Here is a 21,781-nt window from a genome sequence, read left to right as displayed (position 1 = left end):
TCCTGAAAGGCCGGAGTCATTTGCATCCTAACCAGTGATGAGGGAGAGGGCCCATTTCCCACCACCTGTCCCATCGGTGAGCGATGGCCGCTTTTTATCTTGCCCAATCAGGCAGATGGAAACAGAATATAATCTAGAATTGCCTTTCTTTTATTGTGGGTGAGGCTGCATTTTTAGTGCCTACTAAATACTAAAAGTATATTTCTTCCTTTGTGAATGGCCTGTTTGTGTCCTTGTTACCGTCTTCTCAGAAAGAATCAGGGCACAGCCAGTGCCGTGGAGGAACCCTTAAATCACAGTTGGTCCCTGTCATGGAACGCCAAGGGGGTGTTTCCAGTCGTGAAATGAGGTCTCCTATTGAACTGGATGAACCTTGTCCAAGGGGAGAGGACTTTTACAGTGTGTCCCTCTTCCCATCCCATTTCCTCCTGCTAAGGGCTAGGGGTGGGGAGATCTCTCTCTCTCTCTCTCTCTCTCTCTCTCTCTCTCTGCTTTCCTCTCATGACCACCCACCCCATTCTCTGCCCCCAGCCCCTTGCGGAGGGGCTGTGCACAACGCCACCATTGGCCGCGTCCTCTCCCCAAGTTACCCTGGAAACGCCAACGGGAGCCAGCTCTGCGTGTGGACAATCAAAGCTCCAGAGGGCCAGAAGCTGCATCTGCATTTTGAAAGACTGTCGTTGCATGAGAAGGACAGGTGAGCTTCTGAGGGTTCCCAGCCTCACTCCTTCCCAGAGTGTCGGAATGTGACTAAGGATCTGGAGTCTTGCAGTGGCTTCCGGAGGTTGAGAAAGGAAAGCCTGGGGAGGTTGGCAAGGATGTTAGACACCATCGGCTTCAATCTCCTTTCACAGGTCGGGAAACTCGGGCATGGAGAGGGAAAGGGACTCGCCCCAGGTCATACAGCAGGGAAGGGGAAGAAGCAGGAACGGAATCCAGATCCCCCATGCGGCACTGACCCAGTCTGTCTCCTGCATGTCCCTTTTTGCAGTTAACAAAGAGGGAGTATTCACTGAGCACTTGCTCTGTGCCCAGTCACATACTAGGCTCTATGGAGAACAGGAGAGAAGTAGCAAAACCTGGTTTCCGATTGGATAGGAAATTGACGTGGGAAAAACTGTGCTTGTACACGTGAAGGAATTTGGGAGAAGTTTCAGGGCAGTATCTAAGCAAGAGCAGGTCTGTAGACTCTAAGTGATATGCATAGGATCCGGAATCTTAGAACTTTAATATTCTATGGTTTTATGTTAGAATATTCTTTTTTACTTTAACTTTTTTAACGTTTTTATTTATTATTGAGAGAGAGCATGAGCATGGGAGGGGCAGAGAGAGGGGGAGACACAGAATTCGAAGCAGGCTTCAGGCTCTGAGACATCAGCACAGAGCCCGACGCGGGGCTCAAACCCACAAACCGCGAGATCATGACCTGAGCCGATGTCAGACGCTTTACCGACTGAGCCACCCAGGCGCCCCTAGAGTATTCTTGAATGTTCCAGAAAACGAGGACCAGAGCTGCTTAGACTTGCTGTCTTAGGTCGTGTTCCCTTGGAAACAGACATGGAGACAAGGATGTTAGGGAAAGTAGCTCATTTGGGAGCTAATCTTGGAAAGCACTGGCAGAGGCATAGGGCAGCGGGCAGGACAGGAAAGGAGTCAACACGGTGCGTGTTAATGAGCAGGTGCCTCTGCAGGGGCCATGGGGGTTCTACCTGCTGGGGGCCTCTGCAAAACCGTATGGAGCCTGGTCCTTTCAGAAAGGCGAGGGAGCTGAGGTACTGACCCACCACCACCACCCCCCCTCCAGCTATCACTGCATGAGGGATGCTTCTGGACACTCTAACTCCCCAGCGTTGCCAGCCACCCTTTGAGCTGGTTGAGCTGACAGATTCTCAGAGATCTGGGGCAGGAAGCCAGCCCCCTCCTCATCCCAAACACAGTGGACATGTGGCAAAGTGAGCAAATTGTCGCTTCGACATTCATGCATTTTGGTAACATTAGAAAGTCATCTGGGCGACATAAAGTAAACCTTTTTTATGAGTCACAGTAAAAAAAAAAAAAAAAAAAAAAACAACACAAAAAATTTAAAATGCCTCTTTATGACTCCATAAAAGAAATTGATCTAATTTGTATACTATTTCCCTCCTTATTTTTGCATAATTTCTTTAAAAATACCAGGACTAGCAAGGAGCCGAGTGTCAAATGACTTTAATAACAGCAAAAATGAATGCCAGCATTTTGCCTAACACGTTTTATTTTTCAGGGCACTCGATCCTGTCATATTCTCAATGCCCACCTGTAAGATAGGTGGGAGAGACGTTACGATTCCTCCCTTCCCAACTGTGGAAACTGAGGCCCAAGATGTGCTGAGACTTATGTCAACCCAATCGCTGGGGAGTTGGGAAGTGAGAATTAGGAATTATAAATCAGTTGATTTATAATCAAATGCTTATAAATTTGACCCGTGTGCCTGCTTTGTGCTCGGCATGTTATGCACAAGGCCTTTAATGTCCACACTCTGAGGTAGGCTCAGAGTGTGAAGTAGGCACCCGTTTTACAGATGAAGAAACAGAGGCTCGGAGCTGGGAAGTGTCCCTGTCCAAAGTCACACGGCTCAGAAGTTACAGAGTTGAGACTCTGGTTGTCTGACTACCGCTCTTTCAGTGCATTAATCTCTGCTCCTCAATTAGTCATAATAATTGGTATCAGTTAATGAGTCTGGTTCATAACATCACACACAGCACTTTTCCTATAACCTCAGGATCCACCCGTGAGTCTAGAGTAAGCATCCTACAGAAAAGGAAGCAGGTTCCCTGAGGCAGAGCAGCTCGACCGGGCAAGTCAGGGGCAGAGTCGGGATCTGGGTCTGGGAGCGAGGCACACGCCTTCCACTGCTGCTGTGGGTCAGTGATCTTCCTGTCCTTCCCCCTGCTGTCAGGATGATGGTCTACAGTGGCTTGATCAACAAGTCGGCTCTTCTCTATGACTCCCTCCAAACCGAGAGCGTCCCCTTTGAGGGTCTGCTGAGTGAGGGCAGCAGCATCCGCATTGAGTTCACGTCCGACCAGGCACGGGCAGCCTCAGCCTTCAACATCCGGTTCGAGGGTGAGAGTCTCCGGGGGGCCTCCCCCATCCCGGGTGATGGTGTGTGAGTGGAGGAAGTGTGGCAGAGCTGGGCTGGGTCCTGGGAGCTAGAAATCTGACCTGCTAAGGCCGAGGGCGACCCAGAGGCCAGACTGACCTTTTGACTTTCAAAGGCAGAGCCTGCAGGGTTAAGAGGGCAGAAGTTTGTATTCCCATTTTAGAGATGAAAATAATGAGGTCGCCAAAAGAGAAGTGAATGCTCCAAGGCAGGTCAGCGGGTCAGCTGGAATCGGAAAGTGGGGTCCGGTGCTCATTTTCCTTGGAGCTTGTCTAAACAGCAGGAGGGGACCCATCTTCTGAGATCCAGCTCTCCGGGGAGCCCCTGCCTCATCTGAGCGGCTGCCCCTCTTTTGTATCCCCACCCCAGCCTTTGAGAAAGGCCACTGTTATGAGCCCTACATTCAGAATGGGAATTTCACCACATCCGACCCGACCTATAACATCGGCACCATAGTGGAGTTCACCTGCGATCCCGGCCACTCGCTGGAGCAGGGTCCGGCCATTATCGAGTGCATCAATGTGCGGGACCCGTACTGGAACGACACAGAGCCCCTATGCAGAGGTGAGTGGCCCCACCGTCCTCCTCCCAGGGTGCCTCAGGGACCTGGACCCCCTCAGGTGAAAAGGTCAAGGCCCCGGTTTAGAAGTATGTCACCAATTTACATACCAATTTAGCATTAGAACCCTTTCCGGGGCTCACCATCCCTTGGGTCAAACTTGCTGCTGGTCCCTGAGAAAATTCCAAGCTTGGTAAATTTTTAAAGGTGCCCCTTCCTACAAGCACAGACCCCAGAGTGCATAGCTCAGTGAAAAGATCTCTGCGTGGATTTCAGCTCCTCTGTACCCCCTTGCTATGTACTTTTGTGCAGTGCACAACCCACCCAACCACACACGGCAGCCCTGAGTTCAATTAACAATAATGATGCTATTGATAATAGTTGCCAAGGGCTGCATTCTCTCATTTAATCCTCACTACAATCCTGTGAGGCACATAATATTGACCCCATTTACAGCTGAGGAACCCAAAGCCACGAGGAACCAGACCGTTCCTAAGAACAGACTGAGGGTAACTGGTCGAGGTAGAAATGGCTCTTGGGTCTCCTTTTTTCTCAGAGACCTGTGCTCTGAGCCCCTCTGGACGGTGTGGGCTGGGTCGAACCCTCCTCTCCACGAGCTCCCGGGGCTCTGCCCTGCCTCTTTCCCCACATGCCAGGCCGCGGAGCCACCTCAACCCTGGGTGCATGTGCAGCATGTGGTGGAAGGAAGAGAGCCCTATGCTCCTGGCAGCCGCCGCCTGGATGGCGGCTGGCGTGAAGTCACAGCTTCGTCGTGGTGAGGGATTGATCCCTGTATTAAATGTGCTGGCTTAACAGAGCGGAATTTATTGGTGCTTTGGCCTCTGCCACGTTGAGAACTTTCCAAAGCGGTAAACAGAGTGGAATTTAAAGAGCCAGGCGCCAGGCACGGCCACACCTCTCCTTCCAGTTCAGAACCAGGCCCTTCGGCAGTAACACTAAGAATTACTGAGCTCTCACCTGGCGCCAGGGGCTGTGCTGCATTCGCCCCCATGAGCTCAATCGGTTAAGCTTCAGGATAAGCCGACGGAGTCAGGGCTGGCCTTACTGCAGCTGTGCGGAGGAAGGGACCTGAGACTCCAAAACGGCGCATGCCTGGTCACGGAGTCTGTTGGGGGCAGAGATTCGAACCCAGGTCCACCTGAATGGAATGAGGCATCCGTTAGCCGCTACTCACTCTGCACAAGAATAGGGCTGTTGGGGATTCTCCAGAACGGGGAGCTCTGTCCTTGATCTCAGGATCTCCTTGATCTCCTTGATCTCTCTCAGGAGAGCTATAGGGCCCGTAGCCCCTACCCTACCAACCCTCAGCGGAAGGAGGCAGGCAGCCGGCCCCAACTTAATCATCCCGCACACGCGCACAGACCGTCTGAGGCTCAGGCACCCGTTCACGGTGCGCAGCGAGCCGTGACTGTCGGGCTCCAGAGCCCATGCGCTTAACCGCTACGATCTTGGCTTCCTTGTGAACCAAGCGTGTCTGTCTCTTGTCCGTCCGTCTCTGTCCCCTACAGCTACGTGTGGCGGGGAGCTCTCTGCCGTGGCCGGGGTGGTGCTGTCCCCGAACTGGCCAGAGCCGTACGTGGAAGGTGAAGATTGTATCTGGAAGATTCACGTGGGGGAAGAGAAACGGATCTTCTTAGATATCCAGTTGTGAGTGTTTATGGTGGGGGACCAACTGCCCCTGCTTTGTTCTTTCAGCCATCGCTAGTGAAGCAGCTACTATGTGTCAGGGGCCGTGCGAAGAACTGGGGTCCCAGTGGCAGGAGAAACAACATCATAAACACACAGAGTCCCTAGCCTCCAGACACTAGGTCTACTAAGGAAGCAGGCATGAAATGGGGCAATGCACCAATAATCACATCCCGTAACTTTGGTGAGCGATGTTCTAGGTGGGGATTTGATCTAAAGGGGGAGGTCATAAAAGCCTTCCCTGAGGATCTGATCTGATACTGAAGCTCAGAACTAACGGACGAGCCGGAATACATGTATCTGAAAGGGACAGAACATGCAAAGGCCCTGTGGCGAGAAAAAGCCTGTGAACTGCCTGCGTAGTCAGGAAGGTCCTCGTAGCGAGGGCTTGCTCTCATTTAGCTCTGCTCCGGGGTCTAGCACCGAGCCTGACACATAGTGAGGCGCGCAGGAGATCACTGCTGAGTGAAGGAGCACTGTAATGAATGGAGAGTTAGCTGGCTGTGCGGCTGTTGGCTGTACTCCGTGGGGGCGCCTAGTAGAGGCTCCATCTAGGGCTTGCCCCCTCCTGAACTCCCCAGGGCTGGGGAGAAGCAGACAGAGACACATGGTGGTGTTTGGAGAAGCAGAAGAAGGGGCTGCCCGGCAGGCCCAGACACCGTGGCTTGGACAGTGGAGAGCAGGGCGGGGAGTGCCAAGCTCTGAAGAGCCTTTCTGGAGGCAGCCTGGGCCTCAGGGGGTCAGCGCTCCCCTCAAGCCTGAAGCCAGAACCCAGTCGGCTGGGAAGCATGACTCAGGGCCTGCCGTGCCGTGCAGAGGAGGCTGGCAAGGGGGAAGTCGTTTGCAAAATTATGAGTGACCGTCTTTTGAAGCTGTCCCTCAGAGGCTGCCCCAGAACCTTCTATCCCAGTTGAATCAAAGAGGCACAGACCTCGCACAGGTGCCCCTTGCGGACTTCGGGCCAGGCCAACCTGGGTCAGAATCCCATCCCCTTCGCTCCCCCACGGTTTGAGCTCGGGCTTCTCCGCGGCTTTGGCGCTTCTCGTCTGGTACGAGGGCCTTGGAACATCGGTGTCCCACGGCTGCCGGAGGCAGCTTGTGAACACCTCTCGCCCATCCTTGCCGTCTCTCACTCCTGTTCCCACCTCCCTGACTTCCAGAGTCTGGTGTAAGTGCTCATTCACGCAAGACCTCGTTCTCGAGGGTCTGCCGCGAGCCAGGCCCCGTTGTAGGCTCCAGAAAGGCTCTGACCGTTGCCCCTTGGGCAGTCAAGTTTATATTGGAGAAGAGCAGGTTGGATTGTCTCTATTAACTCTGGGCGGGGGTGGGGACATACGTGCGCGCCTGCCGTGTACGAGCCGTGGATATTGGGAAGGGGTTGGTTGTGGAGGGGCGCCCGGGTGGCTCAGTCGGCTGAGCGTCTGTCTCTTGATTTCGGCTCAGGTCATGATCTCACGGTTTGTGAGTTCGAGCCCCACGTCGAGCTCTGCGCTGGGAGCCTGCTTGGGATTCTTTCTCTCCGTCTTTCTCTGCCCTTCCCCCAGTTGAGGTCTCTGTCTCTCAAAATTAAAAAAAAATAAGAAACATTGGGGCACCTGGGTGGCTCAGTTGGTTGAGCGTCCGACTTCGGCTCAGGTCATGGTCTCGCAGTTCGTGAGTTCGAGCCCCGTGTCAGGCTCTGTGCTAACAAATAGCTTGGAGCCTGCTTTGCATTCTGTATCTCTCTCTCTCTCCCCACTCCCCTGCTCATGCTCTGCCTCTCTCTGTCTCTCAAAAATAAATGCTAAAAAAAAATTTGTAAAGTAAACATTAAACATAAAATAAAATGAAATAGGTAGGGGTTATGGAAAGAGTTCAAGGGAGGCCTGGAGTCTTCTTAGCTGACGCTTCACATAGAAAACGCCATTCTAAAGCTGTCTCCTGTGGGAAGCCTTCTGTGGCTCCCTACTGCCCTCATGATAAATATGAAGGTGTAGTCCTGGCTTGGGAGCACCCCACCGCCAGAAGTTACTGGCAAAGCACCTCGATCTTCAGCCAGGAGAAGGAGAATCCAACTCCTGATAGCCTGGCTTCTCTTGCAGAAGGTCCCCCCAGCCCCGTACCCCCAGAAATTGTCTGTGCTTCCCGCTTCTGCTGGGCTCAGCGGCCTTCTCCTCACAGTGTGTCCCCAAGACGGGCGGTTTTGCGTCACCAAGAGTGGCCCACATCTCCCCTCGGTGTCACAGGCCTGAATGAGGAAACAGGAAACCGGGAGCCCTTCCTTTCACTCCCTCTAGGCATCAAACATTCAATTAACCTTCAGCTCGACACTAGATGGGGTTTTGTTTCCACTGCAAAGCGCGCAGTGGGGCAGCCGATCCAGGGACCTGAGCAGTTAAAGCAGAAATGGTTCCTCAAAGCCAGGCCACCACTGGCATTAGCATCAGGAAGGGACCCCTCGCCGGGGGCAGACTTTCTGTCTTCCGGCCAGCCTGGTGGCCCCAGATATCACTGTTAGCCGGGAGAGAGGAGCCCCGTCTTCCTCCTCCGTGCCCTGACAGGGCATCCCGAGCAACCCTGGACCCATCACCAAGCCTCTCTGGGCCTCACATTCCTTCTCTGCAAACCGATGGGTTGCCTCGAGTCAAGAGAATAACGATTCAAACTCCTGCAGGACAGGCGCGTGATTTCTGTTACTGGGGAGTGGGGTCAGTGTGGGACGATAAGGAGGGGAAGGGTCTGTGATGAAGGGGATATAGTACGTCCCCACCTAAAATCATTTAAATTCTATTTTGTAGAATAATGGCCCTTCCCCACTCCCACCCCCCCCCCAAAAATAAAACAGTATCTGCTGGCCAGATCCAGATTTGAGGGGCCCACCAGTTTGTAAGCCTTGGTCTCCATAGTTCTTTCTCATTGCGGTGATTCTCATCACGGAGCCTTCCTGTTTGTGAGTTTCTTTACAGACGTAAATTCGTGTCCTCCCCAGAGTAATCCTATGGGGACAAGACAACTATTCTGTTTAATTCCTATTCCTTGCTTTCTGAGCTGTTCAAGTTGGGTGTCTAAAAGGCCTCCTGAATGAAGGAGTTTAACCCCAAAGTTAAACTCCTGATCTGATTCCCCTTCCCCAAACCTGTTTCACCCCATCTTCCCATCTCGGGAAGGAATCATCCATTCTACCACAAGCTGCTAAGGTCAAAAGGACTGGGAATTTTTCTAGACGAGTAGAACCGGTGCGTGTCCAACGTCTGGCTTTGTTGGCAGTGGGGTGGGGAGAAACACCCTGATTTATGGCATTTGCCAGTTTCCTGGGTGTAACTACTCCCACCCTGGCCAATTTCAAGCTGCTTACACATTTGCCAATTTCCTTGTGTAACTACTCCCACCATGGCCGTTCCAAGCTACCAAGACAGTGCCAGCAGGCTCGCCAGATGCCCGGATGCTTAACGACGGACTCACGTGGGCCAGTAGGAGCTGCCGCTCCAGCATGCGCACTGGGAGTCAGATTCTTCTCTCCCTGTCACACCTTGTACCTGAGTCCCCAGTACATCCTGCTGATTCTACTCGAGAATCAGAACATGCCCAGAGTTCAAGCACCTGTGACACACCCCCCACCACCACCATGGCCCATGTTCTCATGCCAGGATTATTCCAGAGGCATCCTCACTGGTCTCCCTGCTCCTGCTTTTGTCCCCTTTGGGGCTATTTGTAACCCGCTACCTTGAGTGATCCTGTTAAAACCTAAGGCAGGTCCCCACCACGCTCTGCTCAAAAGTCTACAGTAGCTTTACATTTTATCTAGAATAAAAGCCAAGTCCTTACAAAACATCCCGTGTGATCTAGCCCTGGCCACGTCTCCTGCTTCATTTCTTCGTTTGGCCACACTGGCTTCCTTGTTCTGCAAACTTACCCCAGGGCCTTTGCACTATCTCTTCTCCCCCATACCCTCCCCAGGATGCTCTGCCCTGAATAGCCTGCATAGCTCACGCCCTAGCTTCTTCTAGGCCTCTGTTCACAAATCACCTCCTCTGAGATGTCCCCCACACCTTGATCATCTCTGTCATTCTTGACACTCTTACCTTGCTTCACTTTTCTACGTGGGTGGCACTTAGAGCCACCAACACACCACACATTGTCATATTTGTTGAAGTGTTTCATCCCCTCCATCTAGAATGTCACATCCGTGGGAATAGAGGGATTTTTGTTTCTGTTTGATTCCCTGCTGTAACCCCAGTATGTAGATCAATGCCTGGCCCCATAGTAGGTGCTTAATAAATAAGAGTCAATGGAATAAAGACAACTTCTCATGGTCATCCAGCCATGAAGTTTCAGAGCCAGACTTTTAGCCCCAAATTCATGTCCAACTGCCTCTTATGTACAAGAAGGGAGGAAAGTTCAGAACAATATGGAAAGACCGTAGAGATATGGCCTCCCTTTGTCAAGAAACCCATATTTATTACGTGACCGGCAATGCTAAGAAATAAAAGTTCGGCTAAAAATGATCACATAAGCATCTGACTCTTGCTTGGTTTCAGCTCAGGTCACGATCTCCGGTGTCATGGTTGGAACCCCGCGTCCGGCTCTGTGCTGACAAGGCAGAGCCTGCTTGGGATTCTCTCCCTCTCCCTCTGTCTGCCCCTCCCCCACTGGGTGCTGTCACTGTCTCTCTCTCTCTCTCTCTCTCTCTCTCTCTCAAAAAAAAAAAAAAAAGAAATAAACTTTGAAAAATTATCGTGTAAGAAACAGTAAGGGTAAGACCCCCAAGAGAAGGTTATACAGAGTTAGAGTGTCAAAGGATTTGCCATCAGAGACTTAGAAGCAGAATCTAGAGTGAGACCCCAACCCAGTGATGGCCAGTTCCGTCGGTAGAGTTTGAGGCCCCAGCCAGGTGGGGGTGGGGGGTGGGGAGGCCATACCGTCCTTCTGCGTAATCCGATGCGGAGGTGAGGGTGATGGTGAGACCACAGGGCGGCCTCCGTGCCCCCACAGAGCACAACGGCCAGCACGGCCCCAGAGCCTTAGGACTCGAGGTGCCATCAAAATCAATCGGATCCGGTTTCATGGACGAGAGGGCCCGCTGTGAACGGGGCATTGAGGCTCGGCCCCGGCAGAGAGCGAGAACGGGGCAGCCCTGCCCCGGAGGAGCCCACACCGGGAGCTGACACGGCACAGACAGGAGAAAACTCCAGGGCCCCCCCCCGAGGCCCGGGGTCGGGAGGGTGAGCCTGGTCCACGGTGGGAGGAAAAGGCTGTCCAGAGAAAGCAGCCTCTCCCTCGGGAAACAGCGACGTCTGGAGGCGGTTCTGGCCGTGCCGTTCGCGTGGGGGGAGGGGTGCTGCTGGCGTCCGGCGGGGAGGGGTCACGGATACTGCCCGACACCCCGCGGTGCACGGGACAGACCCCGCCACAAGGAAGTAGTGGACCCAAAGCGTCAGTAGCACCGACTCAGGGACACCCTCGCCAAGACGGGCAAAGATGGGGGTGGGGAACCGTGTCTGAGACCAAAGGAACAGCATGCGCTAAGGTCCAGAAGCAGGAGAGCACGCCTCTCTCCCCATCGGGGCTCGAATATCCAACATACGCTGAACGCTGCGTGCATCCAGGGCTGTCACATCGCAGGCACCTTCACAGCAGGCACGTGCACCGGGTTCCATCATCGCCTCCATTTGACAGATGGGTACGCTGAGGTTCGGACAGGGGAAGGGCGCCCGTGGCCACACAGCGGGGACCGAGTGGAATGCACTCCGCTTGCCGTGTCTCCAGAGTCTGGGGGCCTCCCCCGCACCCGCACTTGAAAGGAGCCGGAGGAAGCCCTGTGAATCTGGAGCTCAGTGACGCAGGAGGGGCGGCAGTGGAATCAGGCAGAGCCTTGAAGGCCGCTTTAGGGAGTCTGCGCTCGCCGCGACCGGGGCAGCAGGGGAAGGGTTTCAGCCGGTGCCGGGATTAACGCGGTGCACAGGGGAGCCGAGTCCTCCGGTCAGCAGCCTCGGGCTCTCCCCGCGGACTCTGGCGCGCGTCTGGCAGTGTGGCATCTGGGCCTGGCGCCTCCTTCCTCCCACAGAGGGAGTGAAAATAGCATCTCACCCGCGAGGGTTACGTGAGGCCCGAGAGCTGCTGGGTTTAATTTATCTTGCTTGGTTTCCGCTGACAGTTTTAGTAAACCAATTTGGGTTTGATAGTAAAAATAATTCTGTCCTCAGGGCCCCTCACGCCGCCTAAGCGTTGGAAATTGTTATTTATCGCCTCGGTGAGGGGGAGGGCGTTTGCACTGTTGACTGAGCGGGGTAGGTGGCCCGTAGTAGGTGCTGGGCAACGTTTGCTGAGTCACGAGGACGCAAACCGCGCGACGCAGGCGAGAGGGGGCGTTGTTCCCTGTCACCCACTGGGCGGGTCTGTGGATGCCGCGGGTGTTGGGAGATCGGCTCTGACAGTCACCGTCTCTGAAGGACCTACTATGTGCCCGAACCCGAACTGCATGCTTCACACCCCTGAGCGATAGAGAGCATGCGCGTTATTATGCAGAGATAATAATTGCATGAATTAGAGCCATGGTGGGGAGAGATAATTACAGAGGGGAAATTACCTACATTAGAGATAATGTATGCACAGCGTGTCGTGTGGGGTCTGGCACGTAGCTGGCACTTCATCAACAGACACTATGATTACCAGGACTCCTTAGAAGATATTATTGTCACCATGTCCCGGATTTGCAAATGACAGAGAGCCTGTTAAGTGGCTTTCTCAGGTCACACAGCCAACAAAGGACTGAGCCGACATTCACACACACACACACACACCGTAGCCTCCGCGTTTATGGGCTTGAACAAGCTTTGGGGGGACCAACCATATGTCTCTGCGATGCGCCGGGGAGGCTCCCAGGCCTCCAGAATCTCCAAAGCTCAGGAAGGGAAGGAGTGTCATAAATAGACAACCTGGCGACCCGCAGGCTAAGGGCCGTGGCCGGAGGGGTGAGGGTGGGGAGGTTAGCAGGATGCTGTGTGAACTCTGTGCAGAAGGAGTGAGATGCAAGCAGGATCCTGAAGAGTGTCAATTGGCCAAGCTGGAATGGGGGACGGGCACCCCAGGAGGGGTCCTTGTGAGCAGGGGGGGCTCAAGCAGTAAAACAGGGACCGTTAGACAGCAAACGGACGCCCCGAATTGCAGCGTTAATTAGAACCATCCGTCTTGCATTATTGGTGTTAGGGACGGGAAGGAGGCTGTGTTATCTTAAAACGAGTCAGGAATCCCCAGGCTAAACCCCCTTCATACCCCAAATGCCTATTCCCAAACCCATCATGTACCTCTCAGCTCCGTCAGCTTACCTAAAACACAACGGAACACGAGCCCTTTAAAACATTAAGGATTTCTGAAATCAATCTCTCTCTCTCTCTCTCTGTCTGTCCCTCTCACCCTCTCCCTCCCCCTCTCCATAAAGCATAGAAAGGAGAACTAAAAAACTAAGGAATTATTGGTGAAGACATCATAGAATGGAAGAGCTGGGAGGGGCCCAGAGAGGGGAAGTAATTTGCCTAGCATCACACAGCAAGTCAGAGTTAGGACCAGAAAAACAGCCTAAGCTGTAGATGCTGAGCACAGAGGTCACAATCTTGAAAACGCCACGTGATAGGGAGACACAAAAGCTTCTAGAGTCAAAAAGAGCTAGTTTAGGGGCGCCTGGGTGGCTCAGTGGGTTGAATGGCCGACTCTTGATTTCGGTTCAGGTTCATGAACCCAGGGTCATGGGATCAAGCCCTGAGTCAGGCCCCGTGCTGAACGTGGAGACAGCTTAAGATTCTCTCTTTCTTCCTCTGCCCCTCTCCCCCATTTGCACGCTCTCTCTCTCTCTCTCTCTCTCTCACTCTCTAAAAAAAACATAAAAATAAAAAGAGCTATATTTAAATCCTGGCCCTGCCACCCCGGTAGCTCAGTGGCCTCGGGCAGGCCTCACAATGGGATACTTTGTTCACTTTATCCCCAGTGCCTGGCACAAAGCAAACACTCAATAAATATCTGTTGAATAAAAGAGAGAGGTGGTAAGTGTGTGAGTTAATTAAATAACATGTGTATTCTTAGTAAAGTTTCTCACATAGAGTAAGCAAATAACCACAGCTGACACCATTTTCACCCCTTACTATGTGCCAGATTTTATGCTAAATACCTGACATGCCTTATTTCATTGATGGCGACACCATCATAAAGGATGTCTTACGTTCATTGAGCACTTGCTGTTTGCCAGTCGCCGAGTGCTTTCCCCAAACTACATCATGGAAGCCTTACCAGGAAACCTATGTGATGTCACAGTGCCACTCCCCTTTTACAGATAGGGAAACTGAGGCTGAGAGAGATGAAGTCACTTGAGGACACAGCTGGGGAGGAGGCGAGTCAGGACTCGAACTCAGGCCTCCTGGGCCAAGGCCAATGTTATAACCACACCATAAGTAGTCGTGAGGTGCTCCGCAAGGGAGAATTCCCTGACCCCATCTTACAGAGGAAGAAATTCAGGCTCAGAGAGTTGTCTCCCCTCCCCGCCCCCCTCCGTTTCGTGGCATCTTTTGCAAATGTACACATACCTCTGGAAGGAAACAATTTCAGCCAGGCTCCGGCTTGCCTTCTCTGACTCTGCTCTGGAGCCCAGCCCCAAATCCCTCCCTGTTTATGGGGCCTCAACACAGCTCTCTAACCAGGAAATAAAAGGACCTAATAACAAAGCCCAGTAACCGTATGATTGATAGCCGTGGAATATTTCTCTTCAGCTACTGCCAACCTGTTCTGTGCTAAGTTAATTCCAGGTCCTAAAAATTAAGTACCTTGTCCAGAGGCACTACAGTTCTTTAAACAGGGATATAGCTGCTTTGGGCTGTAAGAATTCAGTTTGAGGTCCAGGCAACAAGGAAGAGCCAACAGTCAAGGGCAGCATTGATGCCAGGAGCACAGATTTCCAGCGGAAATCATGGAAGGAATGGCCACAATAGAAATAAAAACCTTCCAATCCATTAGTGGAGGGAGATGGGATTTCCCCGGAGCCGAAAGTTGTAAGGAATCCAAGAAATCACGGCAAAATTCGGGGAGCCCGAATCCCATCCTGTTGCGGATGAAGAAACTGGGGGCCCAGAGACGGGAAGAGACTGTCTCAAGATTACTCTGTCAGTCAGCTCCTGCTGCATAACAAATGAGCCCAAACTCAACAGCATAAAACAGCAAGCTTGTATCATTTCTTTCGAGTCTGCCGGTCGGCAAGGCAGTTCTTCTGGTCTCTGCCGGCTCACATGTGCCCCTCTGGGCAGCTATGTGTTGGGTAGGTAGCTCTGCAGATTGTGACTGGTCTTTTTTTGGGGGGGTGGGGGGTGGCCATCAGACAGTCTGGGCTGGCCCGGCCCAGGATGGCTCTTCTGCCCCGCCTGTCTCTCCTCCTCCAACAGCTAGCTCGAGCTTCTTGCCATCATGACTCGCCAGGGTTCCAGGACGATGAGAAGAAGCATCCAAGGCCTCTTGGGCCTACACTAGAAATTGGCACAGCGGCATCATCTTCCGTGTCCCGTAACAAGCCACAGAGCAGGGCCGGCCCACATTCAAAGGGTGGAGACCCAGACTCCTCCTGATGGCAGGTGCTCCAAAGCCTCCCTGCAAGGATCGCGGACGCAGAGAGGGGCAGAGCTTTGAAATCATGTTTGCGCTCAAGCTACCTCAGCCAGGGAAGAGTGAGGGTCAGAAGCCGGGTCTCCTGGTTCCCCACTTTACCAAAGGAATCCGAGGCTCAGAGAGGTGAAGAACTTGCCTACGATCCCACAGCTAGGAAGTGAAGGAGACGAGATTTGTGCTTAGCACTTGGTCCCTGGAATTGCGAAGGCTCGGGGAACGTTTCCTTCTCCACACAATGCCTCCAACACGCGGGAGAGAGCAAAAGGCCTTGGCTTGTGCTGGCAAGTCTCGGGTTCAGGTCCCAGCTCGTCCATCTATGGGCTGTGTGACCTTGGATGAGTCACTTCACTTTCCAGAATGTCAATTTCCTCTCTTTAAAATGAGGAGAATAATGGTGCCCACTTCGTAGAGTCTGAGAGAATGAAACATTAGGCAAGGACCTGGTACATTACATACACTCAGTAATTTAATTGGCAGCTGTGAGCTGTGATGATGATGCTGTTGTTAATTCCTTCTCTGGCATGTGCACACACTGAGCTCCATTTTACACACACATGCACGCACGCATGCACGCACGCACTCACAAGGGTTGATTGCCCCCGAGCTTGACGTTTGGCACGACAGCTAGGAATCAGGAGGGTTCCTGCAGAAGTGCTACCCAGGCATCCACCTGACGGATTACTCCCCCTCCTGCAACATGCAAGGGGCTGTCGTGGCCAGTGGTAACAGGACAGCACGAGCTCCAGGGTAAATCTTCCACCGGCACTTGCCCCTTTCGGGCTCCTCAGCCCCTCCACGCTCTTCCCAGCCTTGGTGATCAAGCAAGAGCAGCTGTGGGAAGGGACCCACCGCCTGCCTTGAGCTGGGACATCACCTGGCTAGTGCACACCTTGGAGCTCGAGCCCTTCGGATGCGATTAGATTTGACATCCTAGGGAGACGCGGCTGCTTGTTTCATGAATCCCTGACATGCAGTGGCCTCACTCACTTACTACTCAGGGGTGTTTCCTGAGGGCCCGCCGTGTGGCTGGCATCGCATCAGACTCCCCCGGATCAAGCCCTGACCGCGAGCCAGACTCTCTGTGTGCCCAGTACCTCTGTCAATTTACCTAATCCTCAGAGCAACCAAGGAGTCCACACGATGACGTCCCCCATGTCACAGATGGAGACACAGATGCTCAGAGGGGCCCGGTGGCTCACCAGCTGGACGTAGGGGTGCCGGGGTTCGGACCTGGCCGTGTGACACTGAGCCCGTGGCCTGCACCGCCTCCTGGCCCTGCTCTGCGCAGTGGCACCGACGTGATCCTGACGGCAGCCAGACTCCCTTGAGAGTTCTGGGCAGGCCAGCGGCTGGGCAGGGCTGCGGTCCAGGCAGTGCGTGCTGGCCAGAGGCCCTGTCTGTGCTCCTCTGACGGCCATGACCCGGGGAAGCCCCGGGGCGCCCGCCTGGGAGAGCTCAGGGTGAGCCCTCGAGGTTCTGAATGGGTCATTTTTTCCTGGGGGACACTTCCCGGGCAGAGCCCACGCTGCCAACCCGGCACTGGGCTTACAGGCAGTGTTTTGGTGGCTCAGATGAACCACACCAAGGCTTTACAAGTGATGCCTTCAATGTGTGTGTCAGGATGGGGATTCGGAGTGACAGGGACACATCCAGCAGCTGTCAGCTCCTGCTGGGGACAGCTCTGAAACATCTTCCTCCAGCCATGCAGAGCCCAGGGCCCCCTCCTGCGCGTGTGTGTGCGCACATGTGTGCAGATGGCCACCCCACACGCATACACATCTCTCTCTCTCTCTCACACACACACATATACCCCATATACACACACCCTGTACACACACACACACACACATATACACATTGTCACCCCCCCCCACCAAATCCCAATCTACCCTCAATTATGCTCTCTCAAGGTCAGCTTTTGCACCCTGACTTAGAGGTCCTAATGAAAGAGGCCAGAGAGCCCCTGAATTTTATGAATTTGGAGAAGCTCCTCCCCAGAAAGAGGAAGAGGTGTGGGCATCTCCACACAGGGAAGTGATGGAAAGGCCACAGGTCTGTGCGTGGTCACTCTTGGGTCCCAGAAACCCAGGCTTCACCAACCTATGTCTGAATCCTGGTATTCCCACGGTGATGCCTTCCCTGCCGCTGAGTCAGGAAGTGGGGAAAATGTGGGGTCCGACCCTCTGAATAGGAGGAAAGCCTGAAGCCCGAGGAAATCATGGCCGTTGCTAATTCATTGTTTTATGGTTCATGGATTTGGGGATTGTCATCTGGGGAAACTGAGGCCCGGGCTGGGCAAGAGACTTGTCCATAGCCCCAGAGCAGAGAAGTGGCCAAGGGGGTGGCCCCCTGTGCGATCTCATGACACCGGGTTTTGTTGCCACACCCCCTTACCACACTCCCTTCCTGCCTTTACAGGCTATGTCATTCATCATAACTATGTTTTAAGACAAAAGATGCTCTTTTAATTGAATTCCTGGCCCTAACTACCTTCTTTACAGCCACCCACAATATTATCCCTATTTTCCAGGCGAGGACACTGAGGCTCAGAGAGGTTATGCCACTTTCTCAGGGTCACCCAGCTAGAAATCAGCACCGCTAGGATTTGAACCAGAACCCAGTCTCTTACCACTGCCTCTCAAGACGGAGCAAACTCACAGGATGGTTGAGGACTGACTTGTTCGGAGACAAACCAAGCCAGGAGCTGCTGGGTTTTTCCCCGGTCCACAATGCTGGCTGTGAAATGTCTTGACATTGACCTTGACCAAGCTCTGCCCGCCGCGTTCTGAGATGGCTCAGTCCAGGGATGTGGAAATCAGAAGCAGCTCGGCCCATGGGTGGTCCCAGAGGACGGGCCTGTGTAACCCGTCCCATTCTCCTTGGGTATGAGAGGGGCATTGGCGGAGAGGGGGGCAGGGGGAGAAACCAGAGAAAGGAGGAAAGGCAGTGGAGAACAGAGACTGGGTGTCATCCCCTCTGAAACCACAGCGCAGAGTAGCAAACCAGCCTTTGGGTCCTTGGTTCAGCCTCTTGGGGAGTTTGGAGGGACACTGACCCGGGGGCCCACCCCTTGACATGTTGAGGGTCTCATTGGTCTGGGGTGCAGCCTGAGCATCATCGAGAGTGCTTAAATCTCCCCAGAGCTTTTCACGTGCAGCCGGGACTGAGACCCAGCAGCAGAGGGCTGGTTCCTGAGCCTGACATTGACAAGCACCTGGTGAATATCTCGGGGAGAGAGGGAATAAGGAAAGGAAGCACAAACAAGGAAATTCGAAAACCACTCATTTTTATGCACTCCGGTGTCCTTTTAGGGGGCCAGAAAGATTGGTTTTCCGTGTCCTCCCTGGAGCTGACATGGTTTCTTGTCCCGTCTGCCATTTTATCAAATTTAATTGAAACCGAATGAGCACTGGGCCAAAGGGACCTTCAGCAATTCCACGGTGCTGAGGGGTGTTTAGCGGTGGCCGTGTGGCATCATGAAGGCACACGGAGGCCTTGGGACCTGGGCCTTCCTGGACTCGGTTTCCTCCTCTATAAAATGGGATTCATGACATCGCTCTGTGGTGGAGGGGACCCCATGAGAAACAGACACAAGAGAACTCTGGAGAGGTCTTTTAAGAGAAATTTGAACGCGCCTAAAACTGCATTTATGGGCTTTGGGTCCCTCTTTTTTCTCCCTTATTTAAATCCTATACTTTATTTCCTCACCATCTCTACTGTCCCACGGAGGTCCTGCCTCAGTTGCAACATAGTGTTTTCTTAAAGTCATGCAAACCCTCTAAGCCTCAGTTTGCCCATCTGGAAAATGGAGGAAAATTCACCATAATTCATGTAAACGACATTTGTCTCACCTGTGCCAAGCCCTGTGCTGGGCCCCGGGGACACTGGGGAGAGGTGGGTACGGTTCAGGGAAACTTAGCCAGCCCAGTGTGGGAGATGAGAGAGGTTCTGCCTTCCAACCACACGGATTTGGAGGCTGGCTGCCCTATACGACCAGCTCTTTGAGCCTCCTTGCGCTTCTTCACCACCGGGTGCCTCAGTTTGCCCCCTCTGTGGTATGGGTGAGGATAGTAGTTCTTCCAGGGTTCGTCCGAGGATAAGATGTGTGAGGTGCTCGGAAGAGCTCCGGGCATCAGGAGCCTTATGGAAACCTTGACTGGTTATCATATCGCTGTCAGTGCAGGATGGGGTCGGGAGCACAGAGGGATGTTGAGGAATTAGATGTTGTCGAGCGGAGAGGTGAGGGGAGGCCTTCCAAATAAAGGGACCAGCCTGGGCCAAGGCAGGTCTAGGAGCATCAAAGGGTCTGGTGTACAAAGATGTTCGAGACAGCAGAAGTGAGCTGTGGGCCCGACCGTGGACCCCCTGGGAGTCCAGGAAGGCTGAAAAACTGAACATTCTTGTGTGCGTTTAATGTCGCTTCTTCCGCAGACCCGTTCTATTAACCAGCTACTTCTTATCTCCCCCCGCCCCGCCTTAAACTGCATATAAATTGGCTTGCTTTTTCACTTGGCTTACCCTAAGCAAAATAATGTCCATGAAATTAGAAGTGTGATGCGCAGACCGTATATTTATATATATATATATTTTTTTTTTCGAATCCACATTTAAATAAATACATAACCATTAGACATTTTCAACTACGTTTGTCTAGCTCAAATCATCCTGCGAACGCCACCGGGGAAAGCCTTTTAAAATCTTTAAAAAAAAAAAAAAAAAAGATTTCTAAGCGAGGGTCAGCCGTTTGTTTAAAAAGGAATAAAGGAAAGCAAGGTGGCTTGCTCATCATGGCTTTCTACCACCTCTGTGGAATATTAATGGCGGCAGCTCAACAGTTATAAAGCTCACCTACCACCTTCCCCCCCACATCCGGGCCCCTGATTGGCTGAGGCAAGAATGGGCACCTGCTGCAGGGGAATGGGAATCGCGACCATGCCTGCGCGCACACCGCCCTCTGCTGGCCGAGAGAATTACCGCTCCAGAGAAAGGTTTGCCCATCTGTGTCAGAACCAAACTCGTATTCCTCGCCGAAACCTCTCTGGCTCTCTAGACCCTAATGAAAGCAATAATGGGGGTCCCTTGAGCTGTTTTTATCCTTTCTGAAGAGGTAACACAGCCACATGATTCAAAATCCAAAAGTACAAGAGTCTACTGTGGAAACAGCAAACAACCCCCTCCTCTGAGCCTCTCCCCAGAGGCCATCACGGTAATTGGTTTCTTATGCGTCCTCCCCAGACTCTTTCTTTCTTAAAGATTTCTTTTTTTTTTTTTTCATTTTTTTTGACATTTATTCATTTTTTTTTGAGACACAGAGAGACAGAGTGTGAGCAGGGGAGGGGCAGAGAGAGAGGGAGACACAGAATCCAAAGCAGGCTCCAGGCTCTGAGCTGTTAGCACAGAGCCTGACGCGAGACTTGAACCCACGAACTGTGAGATCATGACCTGAACTGAAGTCAGACACTTAACCGACTGAGCCTACCGAGGTGCCCCAAGATTTTATTTTTAAGTAATCTCTACACCCAACGTGGGGCTTGAACTCACGACCCAAGATCAAGAGACACATGCTCCACCGACTGAGCCAGCCAGGTGCCCAGTGTCTTTTTAAATATGCCCCCCCAAAAAAACCTTAACAGAAATCTCCTATCTACCAAAATGAAGCCCCCCAGACTAAGTAACCAGTTTAATGCTGGTTTATTACATAACCGATTGTATACCATCAATAATGGCAACAAAATGAAGCAGATATCATTGTTATCAAGAAATGCAAAATGCTTAGGAGATGGTCTTTTAAAACAAGGAGTTAGAGAGAAGAAATATTACCTTGGTGGGAAAAAAAAAAGAAGGTTGAAATGATGGGTCTAATCGAATGACCTTTAGCAATGATGTCATAAGGACATAGGGCTCAGCAGGATCCCAGGGGCAGTGCGACGGGGCTTTTCCTCATCCTGCAGATTTTGTTTGTAATGGTCTAGTCACAAATTTCCTGATGCCAGACTGAAGCTAGTCACACTTTTTGGAGACACGTATATGTGGCTTTCATGGGACATTGTATAACATATGGTTCACATCTCGGGCTTTGGCATCCAACAGACCTAGGTTAGGGTCCCGGGTCTGACTCTTACGTGAGCCTCAGTTTCCTCATCTGTTAAAACAGGGATGATCCTAGGTGTTAGCGTGTGGAGTTCTTGTTTGAGTGCTTGAGCATTGTTTGAAAGCTAAATGAGGGTCTTGGGAGATCTTTACTCAGATATCTGGCCCATGAGGTAGCCCAAAAGGTAGTTTTGTTGGGCTGAGTAGAGACTGGAACTGGAAAGGTGAAAAGGGATGCCAAAAGTGGGAGCCCTGGATAGCGTGCCCCCAGATGACTGCTCCGACCCCAGAAGGGGCTACAGGATGTGCCTGGAGCAGGGTCAAGGTGGAGAGGAGAGGAAGCTACAACCCAGCAGGTCACGGCCACGGGCTGGCTTTGGAGTGTCTCATCGGGCAGTGCAGGGGTGTTGTGGTGCAGGGTTTGATTCTGGCAAAACCAGCATATCAAAGAAGAATGGGGGGTGTCGGCAACTTCTACAGCTCAGTGGCACTGGGTACCTTCACACTGTCGTGCAACCAACTTTTCATCCTCCCCAAACGGACCGTGTACCTGTTCACCCAGCCGTCTCCGTTTGTCCCCAACCCTTCCTCCCAGCCTCCTTTCCTCCCTTCCTCCCTTCCTCCCTTCCTCCCTTCCTCCCTTCCTCCCTTCCTCCCTTCCTCCC

At 52.7% G+C, this 21,781-nt stretch overlaps 1 protein-coding gene across 3 annotated transcripts in view; it reads left to right on the top strand.

Annotated features, from left to right (window-relative positions):
- The window catches only part of SEZ6L (seizure related 6 homolog like), a 183,285-nt gene that overhangs the window by 125,279 nt on the left and 36,225 nt on the right, over nt 1-21,781 (top strand). For all 3 annotated transcript variants that reach the window (XM_040463964.1, XM_040463963.1, XM_040463961.1), the window contains exons 6-9: nt 532-697; nt 2,936-3,102; nt 3,509-3,703; nt 5,228-5,366. In XM_040463964.1, the coding sequence (XP_040319898.1) occupies nt 532-697; nt 2,936-3,102; nt 3,509-3,703; nt 5,228-5,366 (667 nt within the window). The remainder of the gene's footprint in view (nt 1-531; nt 698-2,935; nt 3,103-3,508; nt 3,704-5,227; nt 5,367-21,781) is intronic.

The sequence above is a fragment of the Herpailurus yagouaroundi genome, unplaced genomic scaffold (genome assembly GCF_014898765.1).
Source record: "Herpailurus yagouaroundi ecotype Mexico unplaced genomic scaffold, PumYag 428, whole genome shotgun sequence".
Classification (NCBI taxonomy): domain Eukaryota; kingdom Metazoa; phylum Chordata; class Mammalia; order Carnivora; family Felidae; genus Herpailurus; species Herpailurus yagouaroundi.
Note: the sequence above shows the minus strand (reverse complement) of the source record. Positions and strands in the feature narration are given on the sequence as shown.